Source organism: Lepidothrix coronata, unplaced genomic scaffold (genome assembly GCF_001604755.1).
Source record: "Lepidothrix coronata isolate B3197 unplaced genomic scaffold, Lepidothrix_coronata-1.0 Scaffold68, whole genome shotgun sequence".
Taxonomy (NCBI): Eukaryota; Metazoa; Chordata; class Aves; order Passeriformes; family Pipridae; genus Lepidothrix; species Lepidothrix coronata.
In genome coordinates, this window is record NW_016690248.1 from 3,625,037 (window position 1) to 3,638,420 (window position 13,384).

General features: G+C 36.6%; 1 protein-coding gene across 1 annotated transcript in view; it reads right to left on the reverse strand.

The window, feature by feature from the left end:
• OCA2 (OCA2 melanosomal transmembrane protein) overlaps positions 1-13,384 on the reverse strand; it is a 167,219-nt gene that overhangs the window by 48,472 nt on the left and 105,363 nt on the right. The window contains exon 21 of the mRNA XM_017818343.1: positions 5,276-5,369. Within this exon, the coding sequence (XP_017673832.1) occupies positions 5,276-5,369 (94 nt within the window). The remainder of the gene's footprint in view (positions 1-5,275; positions 5,370-13,384) is intronic.

The following is a 13,384-nucleotide window of genomic DNA, read 5'->3' on the forward strand; positions in this document are numbered from 1 at the left end:
AAATAGAGTGAAAAGATTCCTCATGCTTATATCCGATGATGCTGTTTTTCAGATTACAATAAAACTCAAAAACTTTCAGCTAACATATGAATGAGTTTTTTGTTAAGAATAAGCATGTAGTACTGCCATTTAATGGACAGCAATCACAGTTAAATCATTCTCATAATTGCAAACATCACAGAAACAATGCAAAGTACACTCAGAAAGTAAACTAGACATCAGTGGAAGACATCCAAAACACATGCTTCTAGATGTGTACAATTTAGAGACATAATGCTGCTAAAGATTGCCCTGAGGTCTTTAAGGAAAAACTTTGAGAGATTTCCTAAATTTCCTTATTTAATTTGCCTGCCTTTCAAAGTCAAGAGCAATGACGTCCCTTTCCTTTTGAAAGATTGTTCTAATTCCTTATAACACCACCCTTTGATTTGGACTGAATTTTCTATCCATGAAAAAAATACTTACCTAAATCAGGACTATCTCACCCATAAGACAGGAAACTAAGCCCTAGGATTTCTTGTCATTAAAAGACTCCTTTAGAAACAACAGCAACTTTCAACATCCATGTCCTGGTTAAAATCAAGCTCAGGTAGGTAGATTGTCTCCACCAAATGATTTTCCTACAGTTTCAATTACACATTTTATACAACAGTTAAATTCAAAACCAAAGCTGAATAGTGCTCCTCTTAAATAATGGCTATATTTTTATACCATTTTTTATAGACTTCTTTAATCTTTCAAGTTGAAAAGTGTTATACAAACTTCATCTATTGTAACTATAAAAGAACTTCAAAGTAGCTACATTTTTTCATAATATTAATTATCATATAATACATTTTATGTTTTATTGAAGGATATCACTTTTTCCTCATATTGCAAAGAAAGAGGATTTGTTTATGAATATAAACAATATTTCTAGCTTTATACCTTTAGTGTGTCTGAAGCTTTAAAACTAGTTTAGGATTTTATTGAGCAGAATCAGCAGGGAATAATGAATCAGTGACACTCGACTGTGCAAGGCCCCATCTGCACCAGGGACCTAAGGAGGGGTGCTGAGAGGCAGAATAGCTGCAGCAGTGGACCACTGAGAGAAATCCCACTGTTTAGCTACACTGTAGGATAGCTGTAATAGCTGTAATTAGCACATGTCCTGTGGATAATGAATTTTACTCACACCTGTGTTTTGACCCTGTAAGGTTAGAAGAAAAGTTCCAGCAATCCTCTCTTCCTACCTCCTGTCTTGATGCAGAGCCTACAGACAAGTCATGGGGCCAGAACAGCACAGCTGTGTGCATCCTAGAGAGTGCCTATTTCTGCAGAATTGTGAAAATGATGACTTTCAGGTGTTGTCCTTCAAGAAAATACACAGAGAAGGAAAATAGTGCAAAAAACTATACACTGTAGAAAATACTCCCTCTGGACCATAGAACAGGGTTTGCAGTAGTTTTTCTATGCTAGCACCTGAGATCTCAGAAGGTAGGCACTTCCAAATTTAATTTGATTTTTTTTCAAAAGCATACTGTTTATAAATCATGGGGGGAAAAAAAGAAAGAGATAAAAAGCCAATTAAATGCCAGCTCTTTAAATGTCAAATGTAGAAAAACCCTTCAAATAATATTTTAGCTATAACCTCTTCAGCTCAGTACATAATCTAGTTCTACACAATTGAACAATCTTAACAGGTGAATTTCTGACTGTACACTTACTCAATTTAGGTTGAATCCTTATTTCATGCTATTTTAAAACTCATGAGTCAATAGAAAAAGTGCAATTAAAGTTCCTCTTGTTCTGAAATTGCTGTAGCTAGCAACCTTCATTTGCTCTCCAGAATTTCAGGGCACCATTCCCTAGACATTATTGGAAGGTCTACATAACATTCAGTCTCCAAAGTGTCATAATTCTATCATGTACAAAAATAGGAAGCATTAATGAACGAAGCTTTATCCAGTGTCCTCTCGTGCAAAAGAAATACAGATACAGATTCATCAGAACACCACAGAAGTTCCTTCCTTGTTTGTTTCCTTTAGTACCTTTTAGATTTTCTATTTTCTTTCTTTTCATTGTCAAAATGTAATTGAAATACTGGCATATCACACATAAAAAAACTTCACGAGCAACACAATTTTTCTAGATACTTAGTCAGCCTGGCCACTAATGCCCAGACAGATGTGAATTAATAGGGTTGTTCAGCATTCAGAAGATTTGACCAATCAAAGGGCCTAAAAGTCTGAATTCATTTGACCTGTCTTTGGGAACACCTCTCAGTCACATGAGGGGCTCCAATGTGCTCAACAGAGAGCATCTGGCAATTTCAGTGGATGAATAAACATCTTGAACATTGTAGTATCCCCATCATCAAACAGGGAGGCTGGGGTAAACAAAAATCTAAATTTCTAGAACCAGATCCCCCGGAAAGTTATCATGTTTATTTCTTAACCTTGTAAGATTGACCTGACCTGAACAAGAAAAATTCTGCCAAAGACAACAGGCAAACTCCAAGGAATATCCAAAGAGTTCAAAACTGTGACTCCCACCAGGAACTGCTCACAGTTAACACTGTGCTCGGCTTCCTTGATTAAGAGTCAGAATTTTTCATCCCTTCTCACCTTCAGAGACACATTTTACAGAACAAGGAGCACCTACACGATATTCCATTAGTCCCTGTGTCTGAGCCCAATGCCATGAAAGACAGAAATTTAACAGCAGCAGCTCTCTTTAGGGAGACAATGACAACAATGTGGCAGTTATACCATCAAAGGTCTTTTCATCTTATTTGAAACTGACTCCATCCTTCCAGGACAACAGCTAAAGCAATGAAGGAAAATTACTGTCTTTTCTCATCCTATTTCTACCAAACCTGTAGTAGCTGCCTGTGCACTTTGTGACAATAGGAGAAAAGTAATTGGAACCACTGGAAATTTTTTAGGAGAAAATGCCACATGGCATTTTCCAAGACAGATGCTAATGCTGACACTCCTTTTACAGATACATAAGCAGTGTTTACCCTCAGCTCCAGAAATGGTATCAAATTACCAGAAAATAAGCACTGCATTATGTAGGAAACAGCTAGCCCTAAAATATGTAGTTATAATGTGTTGTTATTACATCAGACTCTTCTACAAGATGTCTTGTTTATCCAAGTTCCTTTGGTTGCATAAACAGTGATAAGACCCAATTTTTGCCCTGAGCGCCAGGCAGCAATGATATCATTTTCATCTACTCCTTCCACAGTGGGATTAGTCTTCCTTGAGGATTCTTTCACATTACTTCAGGGTTGATAAGAATTCTCTTTTGGAAATAGTTTTTAGAAGCTATCAACACTTCCTTTTCAGGAAAAATAAAAGCCCCTTTTCCCCTACTTTTCAGGGCTACATCTTCTAAATCTAAAGCTTTTCCACACTTTTTATTCTCCAACAATAAGCTCCTGTCAATTAGCTTTTTGTTTTGACAATGGAAAATCAGAAGCATATTAAATTTCAGTCTAACACAGCAAATGCTCAGCTTTATCCTAATAGATCACAGTCTGGAGAGTTTAAGCTTTTGCTGATAATGATATAACTTTTTATGCAAATATTTGTATGGAGCATACCTAGGCACCTCCTATGGATCTCTAATATCTTTAATTCAAATAATTCTCATGGTAATGTTTACATTTTTACTTTTGTCTCATACTGCACACACACAGAAGTCTCTTAAAATCCAGGCACCCCTTCAACAAATCAAATTAAGGGAATCTGGGTTAAGATGCTAACAGATATTGGAGGAATATCAGATGAGACTTGTTAAGGCTCCAAGGCTGGTGAAGTGCCTCCCACTGAGAATATGTCAGCGGAATCTGGCTAACTTTATGCTCCTTATGCTTTTTTTTTAATCTGAAAATTTAACGAAATGATAGTATGTTCAGTGATCAACAAATTCACAGAAACATAGTGTCATTTAGGTTGCAAAAGACCTCTAAGAATTTTGAGTCCAATCAAAATGCGAAGAAAGACAATATTTTTATGGCAAACATCTATATAAAGATATGTTGATTATTCAAATGACTAGTTTTAAAGAGGAACAGATTAAAGTCACAATATAATGATGAGTATTGATAAGCACAAAGAGATATTCCTCAAATGACTAACTGTGGTTTGGTATAAATTGTCCTGGAATTGTAACATGCTCTTAAAATTCAATCTGTAAATTATATCACTATAATCTTTGTTAGGTATTAAGGTCACTTGTACTAGCAACCACTTAGCTAAATAAACAAACCAGAACTTGCATTATACCCCAAACTGGTTTCAGTTTTAATCCCTGAAAATCAAGGAAACTGTTTGGAGGGGTATGGAGGGGAAGAAGGCATGGATCCAGGGTGAAACAACATTTTATCCATTTTAACTTTATATAAACTAACTACCTAAATATTTAGAGATCAAAACACAGCCCAACACAATGCAATTAGCATTAAAATTCTAAGTAGTAAAAAAAATAATACTAACTTTATTTCTCATTAAAAACTTACATACTTTAATTGTACTTAGTGGACTTGCTATTTGGAAATGTTGAGTTGTAACACCTTCGTAAGCCATTAGCAGAATGTAAAAAAAACCCTGCAAATATTAATTTAAAAATTGTTATAACAATTAGAGAGGAAATCCTGGGCCTACAACACATAAATGCCATATTTTTAATTAAAAAAACCCAACATGTTGAAACCAACTAATGCACTGACAGTACACAAAACCCCAGTTTACATAAAGATGGGTGCTAGAAGAATGGCTGTTAATTTCATTATTAGAAGTGTATTTCCCAAAGACTTCAAAAGGACTTTCCTTTGAATGAGGAGTGAAAAAGGTTAAAAAATGGATACTCAAATCATTTCTGTAAGCCAGCCAGAAAACCTCTCAGTAACTTCAGCAGACTTTGAAGCAAGCATTTAGATCTCAGCTATTATATAGTTTCTGCATCTTTTCAATGAGCAATGATGGCTGTAAATGTATCTTTGTCTTTTCTCTTCACAAAAGATCAGAACCCTATAAGCACCATCTGGACTGCTTTTTTGTGTGTCTGTAGATTATGCAGATATAGACTCCAAAAACAGACTGCAAAAATCCTATTGTAGCAGCAGTAACTGGGATCCTTATCAAGAAGTGCTTTGAAGTCAAAAGGAGCTGGATCAGGCCCTCCATATGCTTTGCACAGTAAAATGACTGAACCTATTGTGCCAGCTTATCCATGTCATAGTTGCATAGCTATTACCTTATGTCAGCTTTCTCACATAAACTCTTACCTCCAAGGCACGCACCCATGGCCAATGAGAAGATTAATGGTTTCATAGGCAGGTTAACATCTGGATCTTTACTCAGGTTGAGAAGTACAGGAATCTGTAGTTTAAGAAGAAAAGAGGGAGAGAATCAGGAGACATTATCCAACCATCAACACAATATAAATAAAGTTCATTAAAGGAAACAGCTTAAACTACCAGTAATTCCGAAGACTAACTTGGGGGGGAGGAGCTGTTGGAGTTTTTTTCAGGAGGGTTTTTGTAGTTGATGTTGTTTTTCTTTATTAGTATCTTTGCATCATATGCTTGATCTAAACTCACTTTTCCCCACTGATTGTGCTAGTCCCACAAGTTAAGAAGAAGGTATCAACATTAAGATTTTGAGTGCCTTCCATTAGATCCTTCTAGTTCTACAGGGAACTGACAGCAACTATAAATCAATTCCCCTTTCATTTCTTGCTGGAGAGGGTGGTAAAAGATGCCCAAACCTTCAGTTAAAATGGCTGTAGATCATGTGTCACTAACCAAAATAATTCTGAATCCTTGTTATAATCAAAAGTATTTGATGTGTTAGGGAGAAAAGGAGAAAGATCCATGTGGCAGGCTTCTAAATTCATAAGTAGATATGAGTTATTTTACTTCTTATTCTAACATTATATTTACCAGAGAATGTAGATTTAGTTCACCGGAAAATATTTGCAAGTGGTTTAAAGCCAGCCAGCAACTAAGAACTATGCAGCTTCCATCTTGTACTCCCCCCCCCTCCCGCCTTAGGTGGGGAGGAGAATCAGAAAAAAAACATTAAACCTTGTGGATTGAGATGAAAAACATCTTAATAATTGAAACAAAAGAAAATATAATAATAATTAATTATAATAATAGTAAACAATTATTATAATAACCATATTAACAATAGTAATTAAAAAGGGAGACACAGAGAGAGAAAGGAATAAGACCCAAGACAAATAAGTGGTGCACAATACAATTGCTCACTACCTGCTGACTGATACCCAGCCCGCCTCCTGGCAGCAATCAGTGACACCTCGTCAATCCCCACAGTTGTCATACTGAGCATGACATTCTATGGTATGGAATATCCCTTTGGCCAGTTGGGGGTCAATTGTCCTGCCTATCCCCCCTCAACCACTCCCCAACTTCTTGTGCACCTGCTCCCTGTCAGAGTAGGGGAAACCGAACCGTCCTTCACTTGGAATAAGCACTACTTAGCAACAACCAAAACATCAGTGTGTTATCAACATTATTGTTATAGTAAATCCAAAGCACAACACTGAAGCAGCTATTACTAAGAAGAAAACTAATTCTATGTCAGCCAAAGCCAAAAGAGCAAGTTTTATGAATTTCATTTAAACGCTTTAGCAAATAAAATAAAATAAACTTCCTGAAAAGTGAAATGAGGTTTGCAGAGAGACATAATAGACTTCATTAGGCAACTGGTATAGAGACCAAAAATACAGCAGGCAGGCTTTCTAGTAGCACCAGATCTCAGCCAGTAACATCCTTCAAAGCTAAACAACTTTCACCTTAGTTGGGAAAAACTGGTTTGAGTTCAAGGTAATTTTGTAACCACTTGATTTGAAAGAAAAGTGTAATTATTACCTATAGAGAGAAGGTTATTAGCAAGGGGAGAGATGACAATGTTATTCTCCTGGTTTTAACATGTACAGAAGCCCATGGAACCAAAAGGGAAAGAGAAAGAGTAAGCAAATGTGGAATAGCAAGAGATCAAGCAGGAAGAGATTTGTGGAAATAAACTGTTATATACCTTGAAATTAATGCCTTCTCAGAGTCCAGGAGTTTCAGTAGTGAATAGAGTTATGACTTTTAATCCTCTAATTTGTCATTTTAATGTATTTCACAGGTCCCCCTCAAGGGGTATGAACTCAGAGATGGAACAGCTGCTTCCTGGAAAATCCTTTCACTTTGATAGCTGAATGATGCTCACCTTTATTGACTGTGCATGTTCTTTTGGTATGGAGCAATACATAGGTTTTATAAAGAATTCCAACCCTTTACCCATTCCTCCCACTGGTGGTGTTACTCATCCCTCTTAAATCCTTTAATTGATCAACCCTGATAAGTTAATGTCTAAACAAGTATTCTTGAATTTTACATTGCCTGAAGATGTCTATTTCTATTTTAAGGCCTAAAGAAGGCTCAGCATGCCCAACAACTTGTCTGGGTTTTTTTCCATGAAACAGTAATGAAAGATGACATTTCTCCCCACAAACTTTATTTCTCCTGAACCATCACTGCTCAAACATGACATGCAATCCAAAATGAAGTTATATTTATTTCAAAGCAATTTTGTGTTTCAACATCTAAAAAAACAATTAACAACAAATACTAAAATCACAGGATATGTCATCTTGCTCAACCTAATTAAAGAATTTTCCCCTACTATATAATTTTAAGCAGAGAACCAAATCGAACTATTTAGTTTCTCAGATTTACTTGCAAGTATCCTGATGTACTATAGTAACTTACTTGTTGCAGGACACAATCCCCAACTGTGCAGACTAGCAACACCTTTTTAATTTAGACTCCTCCTTGTGTATGTCCCAAGATGCATAGAGAAGGTGATTACGCAGAGGAGATTAAAATGATAAACCCATTTTCTTGCTGTTGAGGTCAGTCTTAAAGCTGCTGCCAGACAGCTCCCAAGTGCAGAGCAAGTAATGCCATTTTCACACCTGACCAATGAGAGCTTTCAGAAAGCAGAGCCCTATGGACCCTCAAAGAGCAGCACTGTGAAGGATAGAGGAAGCAAGATGCTAAACAGATATCCTAGACATAAAGTCTGTAAGGTGATTCCCTGCTAGGGAATTTGCAGCCACATGTGCATAATAATACCATCAGAAAATTTTGTTCTCTAATGAAGGAACTCGGCGTCAGGAGCTCTCAGTGTCCTGTAAATGTCTATTGACTGAAGACACAGAAACCCTCTTGAAGAAAATCACTGAACAAAGGTTTCAACTCACTGTGTGTTCTTTCAAAGATACATTGCAATATATCAAGAGAAAGTGCAATTGTGTACTGTGCTTGAATCTCCATTTCCTAATTTTTTTCTTTAAACCCAACAAAGTATTTTAGGAGCCCAAATATGCACTTAATCCACATTGGTTTTTTGTTCTCTCCTTGCCATAACATTGTTTTTCTTCCACTTAGAAATACTGTGAATTCTTTTTGAAAGACTTCATAATAATCATCTGTTAAAATTATCATCAGTGATGTTATGCTCCTAAGTGCATCAACAGGCAGTAGGGCTAGATCAAGAATCTCTGCTCCCGTGAATGTACATTTCTCCAGTAAGGGACAAACACTGAAACTTGCCTTAGCAATACACATTTGTGTGCACTTAAATTTGAACATTTACCGTGTCTAAAGGAATTAACCTCTACCAGTGCATAACAGCTACAAGATACAAAGGGAATGGAAGTCTCTTTTAACAGGGATATATCCTTTGTAAATATAAGGTACTTATAACAAGAAATGCTGCACCATAAGTTTCAGTTTTGAATAGCCAGATGAAAGGTCAACGCAAAGCATTCAGTGTCCATTTGCAGTGTCCAAGATAGAAATATTTAATTAATCCATAATGTATACTAATTTTTTGCAAACATTATGGAATCTCCTGTGTAGCAACTTCATGCCACAGGTCTCCAAAAATCACTGGCATCTAATTCTTTTGATCTAAAAGTAGGTATAATGAAAAGAGTTCATCCATCCTAAGAATTTTCCTGCTCAAAAAGAAAAAATTAAGAAAATGCATCTAATCATCAAGAACTCTTGAAGACGTTGCAAAGAAATTAAAGCCAATGGACATTTCTCATTTGTTCAGTGTTTGTATTTTAAATAGATAAGGGTCATGCACAGGGTCACAAACCTGACGCTCTGTTTTCTCCCAAAATTACCTTTAACACTTTTTGCCACATTCATTCACGCAATTATGTGTTAGACAACATTTTTGCACTATTAGAATCTCAAAACTCAGTTTAATCTACTGCTTTAATTAATCCAAGCACTAAAAACAGAAATGCAAAATATAAAAGGGTTAGAAGGAATCTTTTCACTGTAGGTTTCAATAGTTTTGAAAACATTAATTATTTCTACAACTTTTTCCAATTCAGGTCATAACAATAGCTAGGATACTTTGCAAATGGGGATATGGTTGGCTGTGATACATACAAATATCTTTCTCATATTGATTTAACTTATTTGGAATGCAGATTTTTCATGGTCTTATGAAGTGCTGCCTCTCAACAGAGAGGAAGCCTCATGTTTCCTTCATTATTCCCTTTTCAGAGTATGTAAACAGCAACCTTATCAACACTAGAAGGAGAAAAATAATGTCTTATCAGGAAAATATTGTCTTATTCACTTTTTTTTCAATAGTCTTACCACAATACCTCTCTGTTTGACTAGCTCCTTGAAAACTTGCTAATTTTGCTGGAAAGTTTGATATTGAAACATGTGTCAGTGCAGCTTGATTGGCAAGATTTAGGTAAAATGAGTGATGTAGCTCAATAGAGCAAAGCCAAACCCCCTCACTCATGCTTTGCAAGACTATCTTCCTCCAGGAAGATAGTTTTCTTTAAAACTTTCTTTCTTTATTTCTTTTCTTATGTAAGAAATAATGATTGTACTTGAAAAAAGGAGAGTGTCCTCAAACACTTGATACAGAAAGGAGATAGCCATTAATCTTGATTCTATATCAGGTATCATGTGTATGATACACATAGCATATAAGCTGATCAACAAAAACAGTGCTAGTTCTACAGCAGATGTTGGGACATTTGTCTATACAAATATCCTGATCAAAATCAACCTTTGTGAAGAAAATGTTTGTTTACACTACATACCATGGAAGTACAGAGGGTATGTTGCAAACATAAAAAGAATAAAAATGGAAATGTATGTATTTTTATCTTTCACACCATTTAATCTTAAATCAGTATTACAAGCTTCTAAAAATGGAACAAGATTCTGTTACTGTTATAAATTATCCACCTTCCCTAGAAAATATAACTTATTAGTAATTAATTCAGAATAAAAAATATGATTCTACAGGACAGTGTATTTCTCTGTATCCCGCTCAGCTCTCTAACATCCTGAAAATTTAAGCTAGATGAAACAATCAAAAAGAAAGGAAGCTCAATTTTAACTTTAAATGAATATCATGAAAAAGAGAAAACTACAACATTTTAGACCGTAATTATGTACAGCAATTACTACAAGGTCATTTCATAAAATACTGTTGGTTTTCTCATAAAAATCTTTGCTTTTATACGGTGGTACACAGTCCTTTTTTGTAAAAAGAGACTGATGGTGAAGTTTGTACATTTCAGTTCTGTTGTCTCCCCCACAGAGACATTTCCACACCTTGCTGTCACAGACTCTTTTCCAAGACTCCGAAATACCAAGGAAAAAGTTGAATCAAGACCTTTATCCTATTCACTTATTCTTATGATAAAACCTTGTCATGAGAATGGCATTCCATCAGTCAAGAAGATGAAGAAGAACCTATAAAGACCTTCTGAAATACAAGCAGAAATTCTGATTTATCTTTACTAGCTGTCCCCTAGATCTGCAGAGAGGAGACCAAAGAGGAGTCTATTAGAGTCTACTATTAGAGTCTACTCTTTCAGAGAGCCTCTCCTCCTGGGCTGATATCAGACTCATAGAGAGTGAAGCCGTTTCAGCTATTTCTGCTTCCCAAACATAACACTTGTACAAGTAATCACACTCACCCTCCTCGTGCAAGAAGAGTAACTTAAACAAGTTACAAGGTCCTATACCTGCACAGTGCAGTAGAAGGCATCAGGCTGTGAAAACTGCAGAGAATACGCATTCATAGAAAACAAACCATTCATAGCTTTCCAAATTGTTTGTTATTGTTCTGTCTCTGCTGATAGCTACAACCCAGTCTTACACTTTTATCAAGTGGTGAAATAAAAGACATCATAGAAAACTCTGGTAGGGCAGAAGGCAAGGAAGATTCAAAAACAAAGCTGGGGCTAAGAACAGGGAAGGTAAGAAGTGCAGTTTTTCTGGATTCTAGTAAAGCTTTTGATACTGTCCCTCATAGCATACTTCTGGACAAGCTGTCCAGGTGTGGGACAAGCAAGTTCACAGTGCACTGGGTGAAGAAAAGGCTGAAGGACAGAGCCCAAAGGCTTGCAGTGAATGGGGTTACATCTGACTGGTGACAGGACAACAGCGATGTTCCTCAGTCTTCAGTTCTAGGGTCAGTTCTGTTCAAAATATTTATCAGTGATCTGGATGCAGGGGTTGAATGCACCATTAGCAAGTCTGCTGATGACATTGAACTGAGAGGTGCTGTTGACTCTCTTGAGGGACAGGAAGTTCTGCAGGGGGATCTAGATAGATTGAAATATTGGGCTACGATTAATGGGATCAAATTTAACAAGTCCAAATTCCAGATTCTGCACCTAGGATGGAGTAGTGCCAGACACAAATATAAACTGGCTCACCATGACATAGGAGGAAGCCTTGGGAGCTGAGAGGGAAACCCCCATCCTGGGGTACACCAAACAGCACAGCCAGTCGTTCAAAGTAGGCAAATATCCTGATGTATTCAGCATTGGTACGGGCTCACCTGGAGTGCTTGTGTGCAGTTCTGGGCCCCACAATGCAAGAAGGATGTGAAAGTCCTTGAATACATCCAGAGGAGGGCAACAAAGCTGGTGATGAGGCTGGAAAGCATATGCTGAGAGGAGAAGCTGAGGACTTTGGGTTGTTCTAGTTTGGAGGGAAGGAGGTTGAGAGGTGACCCAACCGGCCTCTACAGCATTCTGAGGAGGGGAAGTGGAGAGGGAGATGCTGAGATCTTTTCCCTGGAATCCAGTAACAGGACGCATAGGAATGGCTCACAGCTGCATCAGGGAAGGTTCAGACTGAATGTTAGGAAACATGTCTTTACTGAGAGAGTGGGCAAACCTGGAACAGGCTTCCTAGAGAGGTGGTCAGTGCCCCAAGCCTATCAGTGTTTAAGAGTCTTTTGGACAATGCTCTTAACAACATGCTTTAACATTTGGTCAGTTCTGAATTGGTCAGATGGTTAAACTGGATGATTGTTGTAGGTGCCTTCCAACTGAAATAGCCTGTTGTATAATTCTAAAAGGCTTTGCTGTAGTACATTTTTTACATGGTGACAAGAAATTATTAATTTCCCTATCATTTGAAGATAGCTATCACAATTGCCAGTCATGCTTATGCAAAGAAGTGCAATAAACACTCACCCATAAAAACATCTATTTAATTAGAGGGTTGGATTTTCACTTTTCAATCTTAAAGGGAAGGGAAAAGTCCTGGGATTACAGTTCAGGCAATTTTCAATCCCCTCATCTTATTTTGGAGCAGTTCATGATCTTTGCATGCAGGACGAATTATATGAAACAAGCAATTAGAAGATATTCTGAAGAATTATGGCAAGACAGAAACACTAAACGTACTCAACCTATGATGAGCTAAGTGCCCTCAGAAACTCATTCCACTGTAAGCAATTATTTTTCTATAGCATCCTCTGCAGCAAAAAATACTTGCTGTGTTCTGATCTCATTGTAGAGATTTCAGTTTAGCAACTTCTATACATGAATTCCATATGCTACTGACATTTTTAGTTAGTGGGGTTACACCAGATTTACTCTTGTCTAGAGCAAAGATGAATTTGACCAACAACGGTGTTGCAGTGAAAAGGTATTTTCAGGGTAAGGTGTTTCAAATATAAACTGATCTTATTTTTGTCATTTCAGAATTTTTTAGTAAGAGAGAAACCTTCTCCATGACACTGGGGCTGAAGACTGCTGAAAATCATCAATATTGTCACTCTGTTTAAACACATGAATATTTTGCACTTTAAAATATATCCATCTTAAAATAACCCAAAATATTTATGTTTTGTTCTTAAGACTGAAGGTAATGTGTTGGATTCTAGGATAAGAAATAATCCTAAATTGTCTATATAGATATTTAGAAAATCTTGAAAATGCCTAGAATTTCTTCTAGGAAACCATTTTCCTTATCTGTTTTCATTTAATTCATAAAATAGTTTATTTCCTAGAATTCTTGGTAATG